This window comes from Branchiostoma belcheri, unplaced genomic scaffold (genome assembly GCF_001625305.1).
Source record: "Branchiostoma belcheri isolate BF01 breed outbred unplaced genomic scaffold, Haploidv18h27 scaffold28, whole genome shotgun sequence".
Lineage (NCBI taxonomy): Eukaryota > Metazoa > Chordata > Leptocardii > Amphioxiformes > Branchiostomatidae > Branchiostoma > Branchiostoma belcheri.
Genome location: NW_017803887.1, coordinates 774573 through 798509, shown reverse-complemented (window position 1 = coordinate 798509; position 23937 = coordinate 774573). Strand labels below are relative to the sequence as shown.

General features: G+C 40.7%; 2 protein-coding genes across 3 annotated transcripts in view; one reads left to right on the top strand and one right to left on the bottom strand.

The window, feature by feature from the left end:
- Positions 1-17165, top strand: part of LOC109472714 — a 21031-nt gene extending 3866 nt beyond the window's left edge. Inside the window, exons 5-25 of the mRNA XM_019772567.1 lie at positions 159-337; positions 601-682; positions 1174-1258; positions 1619-1719; positions 2069-2153; positions 2472-2585; positions 3012-3207; positions 3675-3767; positions 4941-5061; positions 5385-5529; positions 5874-6000; positions 6411-6483; positions 7060-7142; positions 7443-7720; positions 8163-8397; positions 9171-9250; positions 9674-12041; positions 14181-14423; positions 14826-14897; positions 15380-15845; positions 16109-17165. Coding sequence (XP_019628126.1) covers positions 159-337; positions 601-682; positions 1174-1258; positions 1619-1719; positions 2069-2153; positions 2472-2585; positions 3012-3207; positions 3675-3767; positions 4941-5061; positions 5385-5529; positions 5874-6000; positions 6411-6483; positions 7060-7142; positions 7443-7720; positions 8163-8397; positions 9171-9250; positions 9674-12041; positions 14181-14423; positions 14826-14897; positions 15380-15526 — 4907 coding nt within the window. The 3' untranslated portion in view covers positions 15527-15845; positions 16109-17165. The remainder of the gene's footprint in view (positions 1-158; positions 338-600; positions 683-1173; positions 1259-1618; positions 1720-2068; positions 2154-2471; positions 2586-3011; positions 3208-3674; positions 3768-4940; positions 5062-5384; positions 5530-5873; positions 6001-6410; positions 6484-7059; positions 7143-7442; positions 7721-8162; positions 8398-9170; positions 9251-9673; positions 12042-14180; positions 14424-14825; positions 14898-15379; positions 15846-16108) is intronic.
- Positions 17166-18207: 1042 nt separating this feature from the next.
- Positions 18208-19597, bottom strand: LOC109472704. 2 transcript variants are annotated; one of them, XM_019772557.1, is made up of 3 exons: positions 19411-19597; positions 18926-19003; positions 18208-18557 (listed from the first exon to the last, which is right to left on the bottom strand). In XM_019772557.1, exons 1-3 carry the CDS (start codon positions 19501-19503, stop codon positions 18243-18245), a joined length of 486 nt encoding a protein of 161 aa, XP_019628116.1. In that variant the 5' UTR covers positions 19504-19597; the 3' UTR covers positions 18208-18242. The 2 variants fall into 2 exon arrangements, with proteins under 2 accessions (XP_019628116.1, XP_019628117.1); XM_019772558.1 differs by having other exon boundaries at positions 18935-19003.
- Positions 19598-23937: the final 4340 nt, after the last annotated feature.

The following is a 23937-nucleotide window of genomic DNA, read 5'->3' as shown; positions in this document are numbered from 1 at the left end:
ATTTTTCATTCCACTCAAGTCAGTGTCATAATAGTTATTGTCCTGTTTTTAATTGATCATATATTTCCAATACATTTAAGAATGCAATGTTGCACTTGAGTTATTTGAGTGAATATTATCAATGTGTAAGTTTTTGCCTCCCATCTACATGTATCTAGCCCCAGAACCAGGAGATGGACCTGTTCATGCTGGCCCAGGCAACGGTGGTCCAGCCACACAGGCTGCAGGAGCTAGAGGAAATAACAACAACAACAGGAATGGTGGGAGGAGGAGACAGAACAGGCCCAGACCATGTGATGACTGTGAGGCAGAGGATGCCACAAAATACTGTGCCCAGGTTGGAGTTTTTCTCTTTTCTTCTACAGGTATAGACTGCAAAGTGGTCGTTCGGTGTGATATAGCCAGCTGCCGCCGTGTCACGTGCCTGCGAAGCTGGTGTGTCACTCCGAAGGGTGGTTATATTGGCTATACCAATACAGATAAAGATACAGATACAGATACAGAAAAACACACATTTCACTGTGATCTCCAACATGTACATGCTATGTGCAGTATTGTATATACATGTGCTAGTAATTTTCTTCCATATGACCCATACAGTGTGAAGGGGGACTGGTGCTGTGTCAGCCATGCTGTGACAGGTTACACCAAGGAAGGGCCAGGAGACATCACAACATCCAAGGTCTCAGCATTTATCTTATAGTTTGTTTCAGTTTGTTACAGTAACTTACAGTAACTAACAGTAGATACCCATGCTCTATTGGATGCCAGTTGGTTAATCAAAGTGAGATTACATTTTTTAAACTGCCAATGTCTTTCTTTTAGTAACTCACTAACTGCAAACGTTTTAATATTTATGTTGGTTGTATTTTTGTGGTGACCTTCCCACAGTAGAATCATGACACTGAAACAACAAGTACTCTGTTTCACATTGTGCTACTACAATTGTTGTATCCGCTCTCCTACCATGAAATTAAATCCTAGCTTGCAAGCATAGGCAAATTTCATGTAAGTTGTGCCTTATGATATATACAAATATATTGTGCCTTACGATATATACAAATATATTGTCTATGTACATTGTTTCATCACATCTTTTGTTATATGATGAAGATCATCATCATCATCATCTAACTACCTGTCATAATTCTTACCTTCATTTTGTACATATAGGTATTGAAGAAGCCCCTAAGGCTGCAAAGTCTTACACCCCCAAGGCATACAAAGCACCATTTGCAATGTTGGTGGCTCTTTTCAAGTAGGTCAATTTCGTTATACGGCTTTTCTATAAACTAGGAAAACCTAACATGTAGAAGTCAATAATTTAACTTCATACTACACTTTACATACACATTTTATATACAGTAAAAAGGAGGATTTAAACTGATACACACAACTTACACAACTTCAAGCAAAAGTTCTTAGACAGTATCCACCATCATTCTTTGGCTATGTACTTTGTCACCAAATTAATTGAATCAGTACTACATGTAATACCTTTCAGAAGTACCTAACAGAATTCTTTAAGTAGAATTTGGACAAAGTCAACAAAGTGTTTTTCAAGAGTGCATTTTGTATAATGTGTTGACAAATTCTTACTTTTTTTTTCCGTTCCCAGAGGCTTGAGTCAGGTCCCCCAGGTGATGAGTATGACAGCTGATGAAATCAAGTCTCGAGCCCAGGTCTTCACAGACACGGACTTGTCGGACAGGGCAGCAGGTAGACTTGTACATTTTGTACATCTTCAACATTTCTTAACCTTGCTGCATAACCCCATAACAATGAAGAATTGGTGGCAAAAAAAGCACTTCAGTGTGCAAAAGGTTAAATCCCTGTGTTTGGGAGAGCCACCCCATGTTTGGTTGGAAGAGCCACACCACACGCACGTTAAAGATCCCACCACACTTATCTTAGAGTAGGGGACCTTCCCGGTGTGAATGATTCAAACCTTACAGTCTGGTCTCAGGCTTGACATCTTGAAAAGGTGATAGTCACCTGTTATGTCAATCGTTCCACAAATGTAGTAAATCTTCATAAATAAATAAATTCATTTCTTCATTTTTTGTAGGGAAATTTTTTGGTGGGTTTGACAACATGCAGAACACGTTACAAATCAACGGTTTTGTTCAGAGAGAGGCTGGAGAAAATGCCAGGTTAGTTTTTCATGCTTCAGCTATGGTGTACATAGTTACCTTGAATGTCTAAATCAGTGTGGATTGATCTGCTGTGCTTCCCAACGATCCATTCTATAATGTAATTCAATTGGGTTTTTTTCTGTGATCATACAATGCAGTTCCAATACAATGACATTCATTTTTGGATCAGATTTCTTTCAACTGGTATTTGCCACTCCTATCTTATTTTTTCATTCATAAAGAGCTATTTATGTCACTGCAAAATCATATAAAATGTAACAGAAAAAGAGCTACCAAGAACATAATGATTATGTTCTGTGATTATGTGTTTTGCAGATTTTCCCTGTTGCAGCCTGGAAGGACCTTGGCTCAGAAGTGCACAGAGTTCCACCAGGCAGTGGAAGACCTTCTAAATGTGAACAGGGTACCAAAAGTACCTCAACTAGGAGGGTCAGTAGATGTGATGCTACTGCTATTAATGTATGGGATCACATATTACCTGACTCTGAAGGCAGACATATTTTTTTTACTCCCAGGACCAAACTATTGTTTTGAGCAACACACTGGGTTTTGAACTGGCATGGGTGGTAAGATGTGGTATGAGGTCACTAGGAATGTGTACTACTGTGTAATCATGGTATGAAATATAAAGCATGGTGTACCAGAGTAAATCACGTCATACAATGGTATGAGTAATAATCAATTCTATAATGTAATTCAATATATAAACTCAAAACACTTCTGAAGTTCCAAGAAGTCTGAAATCTGTGTTTTTCTTTGAGTGGAAACATGCAGAAAGTGTTTTTCTTCAAACGTTGGAAAATTTGGATATCTTTGTGACTCACTGTGAAATTGATGTTGGCCCTTGTTTTTCAGGACCCAGTGTGGTTCCCGGCGTGTGTGCCTGTTGGTGGATTCTAAGGAGCCTCTGTGTGAGCGGATGGCAGCCCTGGCCCACAGACAGGGCGTGGCTGCACAGATCAGGGACCTGCCTGTGGGAGACTTCCTCTGGATCCTGCTACCCCCTACAGCAGGAGTGGACTATGCCGCAGTGCGCCCAGATGATGAACAGGTTTGCAACTTGTCTTAGATACGATAATTTTAAGGCATTGGAAAATTAATGTTGTATTTCTGTTTACTATTACTAGTAGGGAGGGATTTGCTGTTTTTGGTGGATTTCAGTCAAAATGATTCAACAAATAACTCTATGAAATGCATCAGAATACTGTTGATAACAGTGTTATTTTCAACAATGATGTTTTCATGTTCATGATATACATGATATCAGCGCAATTCAGTTTTTACTGCAAGGCCGATTTGTTCTGTGGTTTATTAATAAACCAATTTCTACTACTTCTACTACTTTAATGATGCAGCAGGCTTTTTGTTTTGCAACTGGAAACAACCTTTTTTTTCCTAGACCTAATGAGCCTGATTTAAATGATAAAGGCCAAAGGTGCTTCTAAAGAAGAATCCAAGGCTTAGTTATGTTCTAGATTTGCTGTAGCTTCAATGCCACATTTTGTGTTAATCCCCCAGGTTCTGCCACATATAGTTGAGCGTAAGACTTGGGATGACTTACAGAACAGCCTGAGCACCAGACGCTTCCGTAACCAGGTGGAGGCCATGAAGGTACACAATCATGATACAGCTACAATCTAACTAATTATTTTTTTCACATCTGATGTTATGTCATCTTCTTCAGCCTTTTAAGTTCAGGGCAATAAGAAGTGAACAAGAAGTTGACGGACAGTCACTGAAGCCCTGCCTGCCTACATGTATGTGCTCAGGCCCGGTACTGGCCCCTTGCTTCCCTCCATCAGGTTTCTCCAGTCACCGAAGCATCAGTTGTGAAAACCCTGGTTGTTGAATAAAGAACTTTTTACAGTTTCTTGCCAACCTGATTAAATTATTAACAGACATACAGCCACAAGTTGGTAAATATATGTTATCTTTATTTCAGGTCTTGTAGTTTAGTAGATTTCTCTATTTGATTTTTATCTCCACGTTTGTATTTGTGGGTTATCTAGTAACCACAAATACAAACGTGGAGACAAAAATCAATGAAGCTGATACCAGTTAACACTGCCTTGATAACCTGTGTATAATTATTGATCTGTTGTCATTGCCAATAAAGAAAGAAAGTAAATATATATCATGCAGCCAACACATACAATAACACGCACTTTGACTTGTGAATCAATGGTATAACACATCCTAAGTGTGATAGGTTACTGAATGTTTCTGTCCATATGTACAGAGATGTGGGTTGAGAGATCTGTTCTACCTGGTGGAGGGACACCCGTCTGACATGAGGACACGACCATCGAAGGAACAGATACAGTATTATGAGGTGGGTGAAGTTACATGTTACATGTCTTCTGCACAAACATAATGTCTTCTTCAGCTCACTGGTATTCTTCGTTCAATTATCTTAAAATGATAAGATATTCCAGAATGGTGTTGAATACCTTGCAAGTTTTAAGGCAATGGTCATACAAATGTTTGTGTTGAATTGCCCATTGGCTAAGACGACAGGACACTAGATCAAGAGGTTATGGGTTTGATTACTCGCATTCCTTGTTAGATGTTGTGTCCTTGGCAAATACACTTTCCTCACTCCACCCAGGTGTGAAATGGGTACCAGACGTCAGTTGGGGCGGTAAAAGACAGTGGAAGGAGAGGGATGGGCTTTGCCTTCCAATGCCATGCCCTAGACACAAAGGATTGCCTACAGCCTCACAAGGCTATGAGACTACCTTTACAATTTTTACAACAGGTAATCATTTCTGTATTTATTTCCAGAACCAGCTACTGAACCTTGAGATGAAGGATGGATTCCTGGTGAACAGGACCGGCACGTGGCTGAAGACTGCACAGTGGTTGCTGCAGCTCACAGCCATGGCAGCTCACATGCAGAACACGGGTTAGTAGGTCTAACACGGGTGTTTCCTTCCTGCCTAGCAAACAACTATGTGAGACCTTAAAAAGCACCAAGAATTCCTTGCTACCTGTAAGTGTAAAACTGTGTAGCAGAACGTTTTAACAAGTTTTGGAACTTTAACAACATGTTACAATCAAAAAGGATAGCATTGAAAGACAAACATTGGCCAAACTAAGGATGAAATATTATGATTCAGGTGCATGATTTTTTAGGTCTGTGACCTGCCCAAAATTAGTGGGGCTATACTCCATATTACAATGTCATGCATCTGTTAGCTTACTGAACAATCTACTATGGTTCCCCAGGTACCAATGGAAGGCTGATCACCTATGCAGAATACTCCACAAGAGCCAGTAGTAAGAACCATGGTGCACCTGAACCCAGGCCCAGGGCAGACTACCTGGGAGTCCACACGTGGTCAGCCGACAAACTAGTAGACATGGTTTTCAGGTAATACAATGTATTCTTGTCCCTAAACAAGTTCATACTTTGCAACTGAGTGACACAACTGAATGCAGAAATGGCAGCTAACCACAGATTTTTTAATACACTTAATAAATAAAAAGCAGTCATATTTACCTTTTCTAACAACAAAATCACAAGACAATTTAGATATAATTTCAAAAGAACAATTTTTTGTCAACTCAACTATGAACAGCACATCAACACTTGGTGTCTCCATTCTTGTCGAGTATTCTCCCCTCTTGAGTCAGTGTATGTACACATACATGAGTATATGTATGTACACATACTGAGTCAGTGAGTGTGCTTTTGTGTCTTTGCCCTCCTTGTAGGCAGTACCACAATGAAGCTAACTTCAGTGATGCAGCCAAGACTGACCTACAGGACGTTCCCCCCACCCAGAGGTCACCAGGAAGCCGACCCCTTCTGATAATACAGGACCTGGAAGTGTACAATAAGGTTTGTTGGACCCATATATAGAACAGATGACTTTGCTCCCAACTAACTTCAATATAAAAGATGTAAAATGATGTAAAATGTAATATGTGTTATGTTTACTACCTTTGCAGAAGGAAATCATATTGTTTTAGTTCGGTTTCTCTTCTTCTCCAAACAAATATTGTTAACAAACCTCACCAGAGGGTTGTCACCATGGTAATTGGTGCTGTAGCAGAAACCCTGTGGTGTTGGATTACATTATGTAGCAATGGCAGGACAGAGTTAGAGGGGCTAGTCACCACACATATGAATGCATTTGAGTATTGATTAACAGAGCGAGGTTGGTATATAGTAAACTTGTAAAGAAATAAAGTTGCATGCTATTTCTAGTGTTTGATTTATTGTTTTTTGATATTTTGTAACTGTTACAGAACAGTCAGAAGTTTAAGGACAGGGCCTTGGCAGAGTACCTCAACCAGCAGGCTGGAAACAGAACAGTCAGAGGTATGCATGAATATTCATTATCTTGTTTACACATGCAAATAGCTGAGCTGGTGGTTAAAGGTGGTTATACTGGCTATAGAGAAACAGAATAGCATTCTACATATCTTTATTTTTATTGGTGTAAAGGGACAAAGAAGGAGTGAAAGGTATAGCATTTCAAAACCAGGGACAGCATTTTAGTACCTGGAACAATCTTACAGCATCAAGGGACGGCGTTTCAGCACAAAGGACAGCATCTCAGCATAAAGGACAGCATTTCAACACTAGGGACAGCATTCCAGCTCTAGGGTTGTATTTTAGCACTAGGGACAGCATTTCAGAACCAGGGACAGCATTTCAGTACTAGGGACAGCATTTCAGCACTAAGGACACCATTTCAGCACTAAGGACACCATTTCAGCTCTAAGGACAGCATTTCAGCACTAGGAATAGCACTGCAGCATTAGGTCAGCACTATGAACAGCATTTCTGCACAGCATTTTTAGTGCCAAGGACATGTATTGTTGCTTCTCAGGAAAACAGTATGACATTTTATTGGCACTTAACATCCTATTGTTTCCACCCATGAACATACAGAGATAGTGGACACAATGCTGGGGGCCAGTGTGAGAGAACTGATTCACTTTGACGTGTTCTGCTACTGGCAGCTTTGGCTTCAGGTACGTATCTTCTTACTTATCCTATTCATCCCATAAGGCCATGACTTTTTTCTTCTATTTGGTTCTGTAATTTGCAATCTTCTTTATTGATGGCCAGGCTTCAGGTATAGTTTTTGAACCAATACCTGTTCAACTACAGATTCTGTACTGATAAAAAGTACTGGATGCTACTTGAAGCGTCTGACAATTTTAAAAATCTATCCCATTGCTGAATAACTGTTTTCTCATGTACCTCATTATCGGGATGTCTTACATTTATCAACGTTTCATATTCTGTCAACTTTATATTTTCCTTCCCAGGTTCATCTAGGCTGCCATGTTAAGAGGACAGAGGCACCAGAGGAGACCCAGAGACTCCAGAACCTGTACAGACAACATCGGAATGATGCTGGGCCAAACCAACCACTCTTCTTCGACAACTTTCTGAACCAGAATGATGATGATGACGACGATGATGATGATGATGATGGAAGAGGTCGTGCTCCTCCCATACAGAGAGGCAGAGGGAGAAGGATACAGGGGAGAGGAAGAGGGAGAGGGAGAGGAAATAACCGGAGAGGGACTGTCAGACCGCAGCTGTGAGTTATGCAATCAGTTGCATGTAATTTGCATATTCATCATTTGCATGTAATTTGCATATTCATATGCATTCAATTTGCATATTCATTTTGAGTGAGTGAGTGAGTGATTATTTGTACATGATTTGCATGTCATTTGCATGTAATTTGCATATTCATCATTTGCATTTGATTTGCATATTCATCATTTGCATGTAATTTGCATATTCGTCATTTGCATGTAATTTGCATATTCATCATTTGCGTATGATTTGCATACACATGGTTTGTGTGTTATTAGCATATTCATTGTCAATAGCTTTGGTATTACCAATTGTATCATTCATATATGATATTCAAGTTGCCTCCTTTTTCCAGTACACATGATTTGCTGTTTATATTAAAATGTATGGCGTTCCCAATTTCCTAAAACATATTTTGGATACATTATCTCTTTTATTAGACCTCCTAACAACAGAAGAGTAGCTGGGTCCGCCACTGCAGGCAGAAGGAAACCTCCACAGGGTGGCAGAAAACAGGACCATCCCAGTATTGATCCCCCCATGCCTACCCTCGGACCAGACGTTGCTGGTACTGTGAATGAAGGGATGGAAGTCAATGAAGGCAGACGGCTGGGCTCACTTTCTACAGATGATTTTGCACCAGACTCTCAAAATGAGGACCTCATGATACAACAGGTAAAAGTAAACCACTTATAGCCTCATAATATTGCTGTATTCTGTTGTGCTACTGTGAATTTATTTATTTATATACATTTCAAGATCTTTTATGTACTTGCAATTTACACAGAAAGGATCTAAGTGTCTCTATTAGGTAGTTAAATTGATGTTGAAGCAAGTGTTTTGCTATACTGTATTTGCCAAATTGCCCATTTGTATTTATTATTTACATGTATTATTTTGACATTTGTTTGTCTGATTTGAAGGCACTGGAGCTGAGCAAAGCAGATTCCCTTCCAGCTGCTAGAAAAAATAGTGATGAAGACAGGACAAAGGATGATTTTGCATCTGACTCCCAGAATGAGGACCTCATGATACAAAAGGTAAAATATCCTGCTTATAACCTCATTCATGTAACATCACTATATTCTTATATGTCTGTTATTCTGCTGGTAATTCATCTGTCTTTTATATAGGCTTAATTTCTAGGTAGGAAGAGAAGGTTTTGCAGTGTAAACCATTCTGTAGTGCAGTTAATGATAGAAAAGAAAGGCACATTTGTGGTGTCATGATTTTCGAAAGATCACTAAAAAAATCAGAATATTTCATCTTTTGCAATCTACAAAGTAAAGATAAAAGTATATCTTCTAGATAGTTAAATTGACATTAAATTAAAAGTTTTAAATTAAGAATTCTATACTAATATTTGCCTTAGGTGGCCATTTTTTATTAACAGTGTATCCATCTTTATTGCCATTGATATTTTTGACATCATTTTGTCTGATTTCAAGGCACTGGAGCTGAGCAAAGCTGACTCCCTTCCAGCTGCTAGAAATAATAGTGATGAAAACAGGACAAAGGATGCCAACAGGTAATACTGTTTTCTTAGTTAGCTAATCCATTTATTGTGATACTGTGTGAGAAAAATGAATGCACAGCTTATATATGTCAGCATAGAGACTCCGGTCTGGTAAAAATCACCATAGAGATCCTGATTGGAGCCTCTAAATTTTAAAATATTCGCTTAAAAGAAAGTCAGAACTTTTCAACTTTGATTCATGTCACTTTAGATCAAGGGGGTGACTTACATTTAGGATTTCTAAATGGGAGATTCACATTACCAGCATCCTGCTTGGAGCCTGTGTCAACAAAGACTCCGTTCAGCATCTTTACCGGTAGATTTGCTGATTCTACCAGATCAAACTCTCCACCCTGACATAAATATTGGTTTGTTTTAAATTTTAAGAGGCATTTTACTGTGTTTTTAATTCGTTTGTTGGAAATTTGTTCTCAGAGATGAGGAAGATCAGCTAGTAGAAGCTCTACGTCTGAGCCTGGTGGAACACGAGAAACAGACATCTGCCACACAAGAGCACCGTGCCATCCCTGACATACCACAAGACTTCTCAGAAAACATCTCTAACAACATTGCCAAACAGCAAGACTTCAAAAACATAGCCACTGATGAGAGTTTAGATGAAACAGAACCGATCGAAATCATTGATTCACAGGATGTGAATGAAACCATCCCCGAAACTGAAGGCAGCTGTCACAAAGACGCTTCTCTGGAAGAGCCAATAGAAATCATCGACTCTCAGGACACGGTTGTTGAAGAAAACGATGTCCCCTTAGAAGTTAGTGACGATTCACAGAATACAAGCATTGAAGCTGTAAAAGATACTGGGGCAGACAATCTCACTCGTAGCTCATCGGACACTCAAGAAGAAGAGTTACTGTCTGCTGTTAGTGCGAAGAAAGATTCTCTGCTGCCCACAGAAAGTAACAGTGAGAAGACACTTTGTTCAAGGAAAAGAGACATCAATCCACGCAATAGTTTTACTGTGGAGAACAGCAATACTCATAAAAGTGCGGTTGGCACAGAATCAGATGTTTCGAATCCAACTTCGTCAGACATTTCCTCTGATTTCATGCAGTCTAATCGTGAAGAAGAAGCTAGACTTGAAGAAATGCAGCAAAGATCTGAGGAAGACAAAACCTTACCAGTTGGTATGCCACAAGATACTACGATAGAAAGTGAACATGGCCAAGATGCCATGCCATTTGATTCAGACATTGAGCTCGATGACAAAACATTGACCAATAACAGTGGTGAAAGTTATTCAGATGATAAGGAGAAAGAGAACTCGAGTGCTGAAAATGTGGAAATAGACCCTGACTTGGCTCTGGCCATTAGACTGAGCCAGGAAGAGGCTAAAATGGCCCGAAAACGGCATGTACAGGTACATGTAGAGAAAAGGGTCACAAGAAGTAAAGGCAAAAATAATGCAAGCTGTAGCAGCCCCACTGCTACCCAAACAGCAGACAAAGCAGACAGTTCTGCTATAAAGAAAGAAGATGGGCCATCTTTAGAAACTCAGGCAAGTGCTGCCAGTGGAGAGATAGATCCAGACCTGGCGTTAGCTCTGAAGTTGAGTGAAGAAGAGTTCATAGCTTCGCAGAAAAAGGACGAGCAGATGATACAAGAAAAATCATTGAAGGGCAAACCAAGGAACATCGACACTGGCACTGATGAAAAGGTTTTGGAGTCATTTTCCAAGAATAAAACACATGACAGAAATGCGAGTGGCCAGAACAATTCTAATTCTCCTTGTGCAATACGTAATGACCAGGTGCTACCAGATGTGCAACAAAACGATGAACCATTCTCCTTTGTGGAAAATAGTGTAAAAGAAGATGAATTCTTGGAAGAAAACTTGGGTCCAGACTTACAGACAAGCAGACACGACAGAGATTCTCCAGAAGACAATGAAATGAAGCTGAAAGAACTAGCAGCCTCCTTAAGTGGGAACACAAACACTCGAGACCTCCAGGAAAGCTTACAAGACTCGCAGGATTTCGAAACTCAAACTGAAGATATAGACAAGGATCTATGCCTCGCACTGAAGCTTAGTGAAAAAGAAAGCAGTTCCACAACTGGCATAGCTGGAAAATGTGAGAGAAAGAACCTACCAACAAAGCAATCCTCTCAGAAGGACAACAACCTTAACCAAGATCTTCAAAAGGATTTTGAGTTAGCCGTGAGGGTGGCCTTCCAAGAGAAAATGGACTGTGAAGATCACTCTTGCTCGAAGCTACAGGAGATAGACACTTTCCAAGTAAAAGAAGAGGAAATAGTAGAGCAAAATGGTAGTGATAAAGATTTAGAGCTTGCTAGAAAGCTACATGAAGATTTGAACAAAGATGTCTTACAATCTGAACACAAGAAGTCTACAGAAGCTGTGAAAGTGTTAGGAGGGGTGCAGTCGTCCACCGCAAAGAGAAAACTAGACCTTCATTACGAGAAGGATCTTGAACTAGCAAAGCAGCTGGAAGCAGAATTGAATAGAAAATCTGCCGAAGTAGGGAGCCCTGCTAAAAGAATCAAAGTCGATTCTGATTACGAAAAGGATTTGGCCTTAGCTAGGCAACTGGAAAGAGATAAAATCTCTTCACAGACGCAGTATGAGAAAGACTTAGAACTGGCTAGGAAACTCAGCGAAGAGTTGAATTCCAATGGATCAGGTAGTAAGAGTAACAGCAGTGGTTTTGGAAGTCCGAGTTCGAAGAGAAAGTTACCCGACACCAGCGGGTCCCCTGGAACAAGTGAAGGCCCTGCTGTGTTCAGGGAAAGAAGAAGAGAGAGGGAGAAATCTGCACAACAGGTAAAATACACAATTATTCAGTTTGTACTTCTCTAAAGGCTTATATAGGCCGCTTTATTAAGTAGCTCTCACATGTTAAATGTGATTGTTCAAATTCAGGCACATGAACATAGCACAAGCTCCCAATATAAAATATCTTTGATATACTTGTACACAGTATATTACATGTGTATCATGTTATCAGGAATGTTTGGCTTTAGCTTTGAGAGATTTTAATATTATGATAATCATACTTCCTGTGTGTGGTTACATGTACCTCTATGTCATATGGTATATATTCTTACACCCCAACATTCAGACAACCCTAACCCTAAGGCCTAACTCCATGTCAGAATGAAGGGGTTTGTCGGAACTTAAGAGCTGTACTTATACCAGGATATTATACCATACTATACATATACATGTACATACTTGATATTGTGTACTTCTGTATATACCCAGCTGGAAGACTATAGAAGGCTCCAGGCCCAACATTACAGGACGTCTGCAGTAGGAGCAACAGGTAGGAGCTGTAGCTACAATGTTTGAATTTGAGTTTATTCAGATCCAAACTTATAAGCATACATATACCAGAGATAGCTATTTCAGCACTAAGGACAGGGACATTGGAACTGCAGTCCTTCTCTATTACAATGTTTTATACTGTACTGCTATTTACTGACTATGACAGTAACAGAATCTGTTTTTGCTGTAAAAGGGAGAATAAGTTGTTATAATTTCACAGTTAAAAAGACAAAGTTTTAATAAGTAGTATTATATTGAAAAAGCATATTTGCAGTGTCATAAATTAGACCAAAAAAAAATAAAATTACCACAAACACTTCAAGTTGTTCAGTACGTGGTTCATATTGAATTCCATATACATGTATATGCCTTGTAAGAATACTAGTAGAATATGGTACAGTTGAATTATGTGATGTTCTAAGAATTTGATGACAGCTTACCTTTTAACACAGTTTTGACTTATTTTAAACTGCAGCAGCCTCTTCTAAATCAACACCAGTGTCGACACCCCAGCGGCAATCCCAGCATGCACCAGGGCGCTCTGCTGCTGAAATCTTCACCATGGATGATGATGATGATGATTATCTTCCTGACATTCCGCCAGGGTATTTTTAAAAAATTCTTAAATCCTGGCCAAGTCTCTCTTTTTCCTGCGTGCCCAATAATTGTTGGGTTGCACATACAGTACCATCCATATAGCACCATGTATAGGTACGATTTGGGGGTATTTCTCGTGCAACGCGTCACACTGCAACGCAACGAATGTGGAAGTAATTATGCCACCACAGTCTTTCTTTTTAAAGAAAAAAAGCTATTTTATTTTCTATTAGTTTTTGTGACATAACCTTCCAACATGTTGTAAGGGGTATTTTGTCTTTGAAGATGTGTTGTCTAACATTGTGTTAGTTTAGCCCATTCTGCATTCAAGAATTGTTTTTCCTGTCACTGTCAGGTCTGAAGTAGTACATTTTTATCTCCTTTTAAAATGAATGTCTAGGATACAACTACACGATGCCAACCCTGGGACTTCAAATGCCACACGGACATCACCAACACATGTAGTAAGCCTCACAATTCAATGTCTATTCATGTCTTCTGTAGAATACTACATGTATTTCTTCAATGAAATTTCCATAAAGATACTTGTGTTTTCAACTTGCATGGAAGTAGAAGTATGGTAAAAATGATTTCATAAAAGTACAATGTATTATTTATAAAGTCGGATGTAAAAACCCACTGGTTGTTGCATAAAGAACCCTCTTATACAGTTTCCTGCCAACCTCATGAGATTATTCACAGATGTATGCAAGATTGCTTCTTATCATGAAAGTTCATCTCCATTGGTAGAAATCATAGTTACGAAGATTGGTTCTTCCATGAATAGTTTATCAGGTTAGTAAGTCACTGAGTAAAGAGACTCGTTTTACACAACCAAGTCTTTTATTCAGCCGACGTTTCGGTGACCGTCTATTGTACGTTTGGGAATGCATCTATAGCAGCAACACCTGTGCTGCAGTGCTATGTTAAGCAGTCAGAATTGCCCTGAGAAAGGTGACAGACGGTCACCTTCTGAATAAAAGACTTGGTTGTGTAAAAACAGTCTCTTTACTCAAGATTGCATTTTCACCACTGTAGCGGTCCTCTTCAAGCTCAGCCTCTGCCTCCAGACCAAGTACAAGTACCAGTGATGGAATGAGCACCAGTGATGGAGGTGATACCGGTACATGTAGTGGTACATCTACTAGTACCTCTGATGGTCCGGGCACCAGTACCCCGCGACAGAACACCAAATGCGGAGCCTGTGGTCAGCAGGGCCACAACAGGACCAGCAAGCGCTGTCCTCGCTACTTCTGTCAGGAAGAAGTCAACAGGAGACAGGTATACATTATGTAGCTGTGTGTCCAGCATTTTGATGACCACTGCTGGTTTGGGCCAAAATGGTATCATTCAGAGATGCTATTGATGAACAAGCTCTCTTATTCTACCCTATGGAGTCATTGTGATCCATTTATGTTAAAAAGAAATATGTAAAAATGTCCATTGAATTATAAAGTCACAAGCTTTGGGATCTTTAAAGCTCTATGGAAAGAAATTTATACTGGATGTTATTCATCAAATGAAGTTTTCATAGTTATAGTTGACTACCATGTACAAATCCTATTCCAGGTACATGTATTCCCCACTTACTGACCTGTACCTTGTACATGTGTATGATTTTTCAGATATTGCAGATTTGCTACTAACAATCACTTTTTAATTGTATCATATATCCTTGTCTAGGCACAAGCAGAAAGAAGACAAGCCAAGGCAGAGGCAGAGGAGAGAGACTTTAGGAGTAAGCTGGGTAGACTGGTGAGTGTAGGGTTGTTCTTCATTTTGTGTTTCTCAACTGTTCATACATACATTACAGGTTAGACTAGCATATCAAACACTAGGCTGAATTGAGGTGTTAACATCTACAAAACAAAGTAAATGTATCCAGTTCAGAATTAAAAGTACTAGAATAACAGCAGGATTTAAAATATTAAGGCAACAGGTCATCATACCATAGTGAAAATAGAAGTAAATCTCACATTTAAAAACTCACATTAAAAATATTAATAAAGATATTATTAATAATATAAGACATACGTCGATGAAGGTTAGACATCCAGGTAGTATGATATGCCAAAAAGCAGTTACTCAAGCAACTGGATATGTTTTGGAAACGGTCAGACGTTTCAGCTAGTATCCACTATACTAGCTTTCAACATATAAGACATATAAACTCTGAAATGTCTATGGGACTGTCTTTTACAGCGTACTTTAACCCGTTTGTTGTTTGCTTGTGTCAGGAGAGAGAGCGTGAGGAGTCTGCTCGTGTGCGGTCGCAGCTGAGACGACAGTTTGAGGAGATGGACCGCCGGATGCGGGAGAGAGAGGAGGATGCTCAGGCTGTCATTCAGCATCTAGACAAGGGCATGAAAAAACGCAAGAAATAACAGAAAGCAGATGGACTCTCTGTAGTCTACAAGTTGTAGGGAAACTTTACACAGGTTCAGGTTCATTATTTACAACTTAAGGCCATCATCACTTACTTCAAGCAGGGCAAGAAATAATCTGTCATCTATGACTTTGTTTCCTTCAGCCTTTGTTTTTTCATGAAATGCTCAGTAGGGAAAGTTCTGTATGCACAGGTTCGACATTCAACACAGTTCATTGTGCTGAACACCTTCCTCACAAACAGGTCTGTCCTTGGTGCTGAACACCTTCCTCACAAATAAGTCTGTCCTTGGTGCTGAACACCTTCCTCACAAACAGGTCTGTCCTTGGTGCTGAACACCTTCCTCACAAATAGTTGCCAAACACCTTCCTCACAAACAGGTCTGTCCTTGGTGCTGAACACCTTCCTCACAAACAGGTCTGTCCTTGGTGCTGAACACCTTCCTCACAAACAGGTCTGTCCTTGGTGCTGAACACCTTCCTCACAAATAGTTGCCAAACACCTTCCTCACAAACAGGTCTGTCCTTGGTGCTGAACACCTTCCTCACAAATAGTTGCCAAACACCTTCCTCACAAATAGGTCTGTCCTTGGTGCTGAACACCTTCCTCACAAACAGGTCTGTCCTTGGTGCTGAACACCTTCCTCACAAACAAGTCTGTCCTTGGTGCTGAACACCTTCCTCACAAATAAGTCTGTCCTTGTTGCCAAACACCTTCCTCACAAATAGGTCTGTCCTTGGTGCTGAACACCTTCCTCACAAATAGTTGCCAAACACCTTCCTCACAAATAGGTCTGTCCTTGGTGCTGAACACCTTCCTCACAAATAGTTGCCAAACACCTTCCTCACAAACAGGTCTGTCCTTGGTGCTGAACACCTTCCTCACAAATAGGTGCCAAACACCTTCCTCACAAACAGGTGACGTCCTTGGTGCTGAACACTCGTTTGCAGTCAAACAGACCTAAACTGTATGCAAGTGCAAGTGTAGTGTGTGTAGGGAAGCTGTACCTAGATTTGATATGAACAGTGATTATAACATTTCTGTACTTTTTTTACTTGCTAGATTCTATTCATTCATAAGTAGTGTTACATTTTATTTGCCAATTAAGCATTCAAGCTGAAAAATACTTCGTTATTTGAGCTCTATGCTTTGTGCTGTTTTTAATCACTAGCCCTGTTAGCACTGATACGTCACAAATGATAACTTTCATATTGTTTTTATTGATTCCAACTACAGATCTTAAGATTTATTGTGTTGTATGTTCAACTTTCCAATTTCGTTTGTTCAGCTTAAGTTTTAATTTAGATTTAGGGATATAGCACCATGATAGATACTAGTAGTGTTAGAAGTTTTTTTACTGTTTCATTATCAACTTGTCAAGCTTCAGTTCCAGGTTTAAACCAGTCATATTTCAGTAAAAAAAGGTACATTTTGTAAAACTTTGTAGCATGAGGAACAGCATAACAAAGTATAAGAACATATACAGTAAAGGTTATACATAAAAAAAGTGATTTATTTTGCACCAGATTATATATTAAATAGTTAAGGTTATCAAGAAATGTATACACACTAACAAATACATGATCACATAGAATATAGTACAGTACTGTTGACCATAACGTTTCATTAAATAATTTGACACATTCCATATTGTGTGGTTTATTGATTGGTCAGTCTGTTGGTTGGTTCATCAGACCTTTTTGTATGGTGCAAGTTTGTGGGGCGCAACGGCAGCGTGCGCGACTCAAATCGGCGGTATGTCAGGACCCGAACCCGGGACCTCTTGATTCCGAGTCGAGCACTAGATACATGTATGTGTATAAGAGGAGACATCGAGACAGTGATGATTGAATGAGGTCGTGGATTTATATCATACACATACAGGGAGACTGGAATGGGGTCGAATATAATTCACACAGACGTAAAGAACTCGATGATGGCCCTATGATTTACCTGATGTGCCAAGAAGTTAACGAGAATGGAACGACAAGTTTGATATGGAGCATGCAGACCACATACAAGGCAGCGAGATTTATTGATGTACATACAAGGAGACAACGTGATATATATATATAATACGGACGCATAATTTACGAGTACTAGTGGTATGATATGATATAACAGCGGTCTATGTAGGCATTTGAAGTAAACTTGAGCAGTAGAGGCAGTGCCGCAATGTGAAATCCATATTTTAAGTCGTTGAACACTTGCAATTTTAACTCTTAGCACATGCCTTACACATTCTTCATAATCAGCCCAACGTTCAATCAAAACTCAAAAGACTTTCTTGTTCCGTTAGGCCACACCAAGTAAATTTTATGAATGACGTCCTTTGGAGACCCTAAATCTAATGCGAGAGGGCGAAAAAAAAACAAGCAGGGCCCTAAAAAACAAGATGCCTAGATTAGAAATATACTAAGAGACAACAAATGTTAGGACACAAATTGAATGAGGTGACACAGATTAACAAGCAAGAAGTCTTTTATTCATCATCAAAACAGCAATAAATCAGGTGGAACAGTGGACAGTGAAAACAGGATGGTAATAGACACTTTCTTCGCGTTACGGGTTTCACGTCAATCTAACGATTTGCGGTACTGTCGTGACTCTTTGGTCATAGTTACAGGAAGCGGAATTTCTTGTTTTTTTTTCTAGGAACAGGCCAAAATCAATGCGCGCGCGGACGTCATCCATAAAATTTACTTGGTGTGGCCTTATGTATAATTGCTAACGCTTCTCCTGATGGGCTTATTATTATTGTTATTATTAGAAGCGTCTTTCTTTCCCAAGGAGTTACGACGCTTATCAGAACTCGTAACTTTTTTCGTGGCTCTAGTAGCGGCGTTGTTCGTATTGGTCGCCGCTGAGGAACGTCGAGACTGGCCGGCTTTGGATGACTTCGAGCCAGCAGACTTGTAGCGACGCCCCCGGCAAAAGATGAGGAAGGCAGTCAGGAGGAACAGCACCAATAGAACAACAAAGTGGATGGGAACTTGAGCCCCTTGGCCAGGAAGGAAGTTCGTGTTCACCTGTGGATAAAAAAAATAAAGGAGTTGCATGCAAGCTGGCTGCAAACGAAAAGCTCACTATCGAATACACTGGTCGTTGTTTAGTAGTGCCATTTTTTCAAACCACGTTCTTTTGTTTCTACCGTATTCCAATGAGCTCGGTTATATACATATATATACGTGTGTGTGTGTGTGTGTGTGTGTGTGTGTGTGTGTGTGTGTGTGTGTGTGTGTGTGTGTGTAGATAGAGAGAGACACAGAGAGAAAAAATGGAAAGATGGATAGATAGATAGATAGATAGATAGATAGATAGATAGATAGATAGATAGATAGATAGATAGATAGATAGATAGATAAATAGATAGATAGATAGATTAAAAAATAATTACCCTACTCACCTCGTCACCACTGCTGAGTTTTGGCGCAACATAGTTTAGTTTCCGCTGCGCATCCCCCTTCGTTTCTGTCTGGAAAAGATATACCGTACGTGTTTCATACTCAGATTGAACGCGTTACAGGCTATACAGGCTATATCTACATACAGATACAGAATGTAACATGACATTGTATGCACTCATGTACTTTTCAAAGGCAGTGATCTCAGTATCTACTGTCTGGAATGGTATCCATTATGAAAGAGATGCTGTTCTTTAATAGCCTCCCGAAGTCGCAGACTTGTAGGGCGCGACGGGTTTTTTTTCGGCGAGAGAAACAGCGCTAGCGAAACGTCTGTCCCCGGCAAAACTCCCTCGGCAGCAAAATCGTCCCTCCGGGGCATAACTCCCGTCGCTCGCCAAAAAAAGTCGCGCCCTACAAGTCTGCAAAGGAGGCTATGCTGTACTCATGCCTTCACCAACAGAACCTAGTACCATACCTTCTCTAACGCTGTGTCCGTCAGGAGCGTATCAGCAGCAAAAGAGCTTCGGCGCCAGATGGGCTTTTTTCGCGCGGTTCCTCTTTTTCCCATGGTTCTTGTCACTGGATCGGAACGCCGGTTCGCCTCAAATTATGTTCGGAACAAAGGCGAAGAATACTACATAACGTTAACGCATTGAGTGGTCGAGGAAGCAACGTATTTCTGTAGCACTAGGCCTAGGGTTGTTTATTCCAAAAGAAGGCATACACGTACATCGCTCGCTTTGCCCAAATTCGTTTATACCCAATACCTCCACAGTGTCATCTACATGTACAGTATATTATATATCTGGCGCGTGTCACGTCCTTGTCACTCATATAAAACAAGACCTCGGGGACATTCCAAACCTCAACTTCAAACGGGAAGTATATAACGCATGGTGATCACAACGATCGCGGCGTTTCTTTGTCTTTGTGTGTGTGGGGACCCCCTCCCCACAAAAAAATTAAACGACTACCCCCCCCCCCCCCGATTTATTTCAGCACCTGATAACGCAGTGATTGGCCTGTTACAAAAGCACAACTAGAATTTAAAAAAAGCAATCCGCATCATTTGGACCCTTAAGAAATAAGCGTGTATCAAGTCAACCCACCGTGAGCTACACTGTGAACACACCGTGAAACATTACCGAAAACAGTACCCTTCCGCGGAGGGATATCTCCTTCCCAGAGGTAAAACCAATCTCTCATGTGTGTCAATGTAGAAATGCATAAAGACATTTAGTATTTCCAACATCATACTTTAATCATACAGATTTGAATTGTACAAGACTAGTATATCATTTAACCGAACAAAGAAGTATAATATCATATACTAAACGTTTACATAATTTGTCCACCGGTCTACTATTATTCCTAGTGCCTGTCGGTTAACCGGTGACAATATTTTTCCTGGTACTATTAATAAAACATCGTCACAAGGCTGCGAGGAGGCAAGCTAGTGTGTCCAGAGTGGCAGCTATCTATTTCTGGAACTGTATCGGTACGGTTCTGGATAGTCCCCGCGTATCCAAGAACGTAGATTTACCCCAGACACGGTCATGGACACTAGCCTGAGTGCCAGCCTTGTTAACTTTCGTCCGCTCCCCAAGACGGGGGGCGGATCTTGGAGAGCGGACGAAAGCTAACAAGGCAGACACTCATGCTACCTGAACACGCGTGGACAATGCAGTTTTGACATGGTTTTGGATGATAAAGGGGCAGTATATGACCTAGTGATGACTGGGGTGAATAGTTCAGACCTTCGGCCATTTCAGCAAACTGGTCGTATATGGAATCAACTGACGGTCCATTCATCTTGGCTATCTATATAGCCTTGATATCTTTACGGACGTTGGCCTGCTTACTGCCCCCTGTTTAGTTGAGTAAAGGGGCTCATTTCACACAACCAAGTCTTATTATTCAGCCGAGGTTTCGGTGACCCTGTATATGTGTAGATATGTACATATTGTGCGTTTGGGAATGCATCTATAGCAGCGACACATCTGCTGAAGTGCAATGTGAACCAGTCAGAATTGCCCTGAGGAAGGTGACAGACGGTCACCGAAACGTCGGCTGAATAAAAAGACTTGGTTGTGTAGAAAGAGTCTCTTTACTCAGTAACTTACCAACCTGATGAAACTATTCACGGATGCCCCCCAATTTAGCTGTACAATATTATTGTCACTAACAATGATGGATGTGGTGTAAAACTCTCGGCCATCATTCTCTCTCCTTATATATACCATTATATAATAAAGGGTTAATGCACTGCCCCGAGTTGTATATGGTGTCATAACTGCATGAGCAGCTGCCATAACCACCGAATAAACCACCGTGTGAGCGAAGCGAACGAGGTGGTTTATGAGGTGGTTATGGCAGCTGCCCATGCAGTTATGACACCATATACAACGAGGAAAAGGCAGTGCATTAAAATTATTATCATATAGCCTATCCAAAACTGTCAATCAACACAAATTCCTGTTTGAAATACAACAGCTTTAATATATATACATACATAAAAATACATTCGAATATATTATACGCTTTAAAACAAATATGGATAATTTCATTTAATGCAAATTGTAGTTTAAATGAAGCTAAACAAAAAAGTTTATTGGACAGAAAAATGCTACAAAGGTTTACAGAAAGAGTCGCATGCCCCTATACCCTATAACATAATGGTATCAGCCATAACACGACATGTGCTGTTATTCCGCCATAACACCACATGTGCTGTTATCGGGAAATAACAGCACGGGTATCCGGGCCTCTGATTGGTCCACGCCGTCCGGCTATATGATAATTCTACATATACCATTATGTATATATATTCTGTATACCATTAGGTATACTTTTGCATGTGGGTAGGTAGCTACAAAGGCATGACCAATACAATCTTTATAGTGCAAAATCATAACGGACTGCTAATTGCTTGTACATTGTCAAAGAAAGTAAGGTCAAAGAAAGCAACATATAGGGTACATACAACTACAGTCTGATCAACTTATACTAGTACTACTATACTACATGTACGTTTGCTATTTATATGAGGTTTGACTTCTGCTTTGAAGGCGGTGAATAATGAATTTTCCCACTTTCTGTATAATGAGTCCGAAAAACGTAGTCTTTTGATGATCTTCTGAATGGTAGAAGGATTGGGAGAAAAATCTTCGGCAATAGAATCTTCGATTCCTGTATCATATCTTCAACAAGCTAAAGTGAAGACACCAGTGTCATCTTGGTGCTATTTTGATACATGTAAAAGAATTTCAGCAGCTTGAGACATATAATAAAGTAAAAAGGCATAATCACTGATATTTTTTTACACAACCGAGAGGCGCCGTACTTCCTGGGAATTCTTAGTGCTTATCGTGGATTGGCTGGCGCTCTTCCACCTCATGTCGAACTCTTTCCCCCCGAATGTAACGGGCTCTCTGATTGGCTTGGTCCGCCAGGCGTCGGTCATGGGGCCCTCTATCTTCCAACCACAGCAGCAGAGCCACATCAGCGACGCCAGCAGCAGGACGAACAGGACCACCGTGATGATGGACGTGACGTCAATGGCGGGAAGGTCGGAGACGTGAGGCCCAGGCGCGGGGCCGCTCTGTCGGACAGGGGGGAGAGAAATGAATTCTCTGATCTCCAAGAGGATGTTAGGATGTAAAATGGTGACTGTCTGGTTTCTCTAAAAAAAAACAGTTGGGCTTACCTAACAACCACATACCCTCAACATAGCGTGCAACGACTTCCCCACATCACCTGCATGCGACTGAAAAGGGCTCTAGTCTTTGTTGGGACGAGACGTTGAGTCCCGGTTCTGTTCTAGCCAAAAAGAGCTAAAAGACTTTCCCCGGTACAATGTACCTGCACTGTGCCGGTACAGTGAAACGTCTGCCTTCTCGGCCTCTCGACTTACCTTTCCCCAACGATTCAAGTCTTCCTAGCTTTGACGACCGACACAATGTCATCTCTCAAACAAAAATATCTTCCACAACTGCGCCTTGCTTTTAATAGATTTTAGTGGCGACCAAAAAAGTGCCATGGTCTAAAATAACGCACTCAGATTTTCTTCTAAAAAGACAATGTAACACGGCAGCAACTTTGTTGAAGCTAGGCTCATGACACTGTGCATGCATGATGTTCGTTCACAATACAAAACAAAAGAACAACGGACTATTCTACGAGATGTCTTTCCATATGAAAATAAACATACCTTTGCCAACATTTTCACGCACTGCGTATGGATCAAATGTGAAGTCTGGTAAGGCGAAGAAGGTTACTTGATAATAAGTATTGTGTTCACCTTTCCCAAAACGATACTACTTGGCTATGTCTTGGACGAACACAGTGCTTCAGAGGTCTTGCCTAGACGTGACCGGGCCAGGGCGACCTTCTGACATCAGCCAGTGGGGACTTGGCTTTTGCTTGTCCGGCTTTTAGAATTTCGTCATTATGGCGTACGTAAAAGGACGTCATCTGCGGTCATTATTCATATAGTGTGACAGAGAACCGGTGGCTCCATAAAGCAAACATTCAGAACCTTCTCCCGAACACCATACAAGGTTTGTAACAGTGGGGGGGGTTTATAGGCGCTACCGACTGACCCGGCCGATGGGTCTAGGCCTTTTAGCCGAGTGGTAAGAGCGTCGACGTGTGGCCTGGAGGGTCATGGATTCGAACCCGGCCAGGAACCAGAGGGTTCTTTTCTGTTTGTACTCGCTCCTCCTGTTTCTTAAAGGCTGGCTGCCGCTCTGAACACATTTAGGTCACTCCTATACCTTTCTATACGAATCGAATCAAATTTGAGTGAAGCTTGAGTCAAATTTGATGCCAGAATGCTATTGACCAATACTCCCGAACACCAGCCAACCACCAGCGCCTAAGCAACCCTGTCCACACCCGAAAGTTTTAAACGGTTTGAAACATGAATTAATATTCGGGTCGCACAGCCAAACATTAGCAACAACCAAGCACTTGGTACTTGTGTGGCGAGTAATTGAGGCTT

Excerpts from the sequence above, each read along its gene's own strand:
- LOC109472704 (XM_019772557.1), bottom strand. The coding sequence starts at position 19,503 with ATGGGAAAAAGAGGAACCGCGCGAAAAAAGCCCATCTGGCGCCGAAGC. Across the intron at positions 19,004-19,410 it reads CGGACACAGCGTTAGAGAAG|ACAGAAACGAAGGGGGATGC; the intron begins GTATGGTACTAG and ends TATCTTTTCCAG. Across the intron at positions 18,558-18,925 it reads GTGGTGACGAGGTGAGTAGG|GTGAACACGAACTTCCTTCC; the intron begins GTAATTATTTTT and ends TTTTATCCACAG.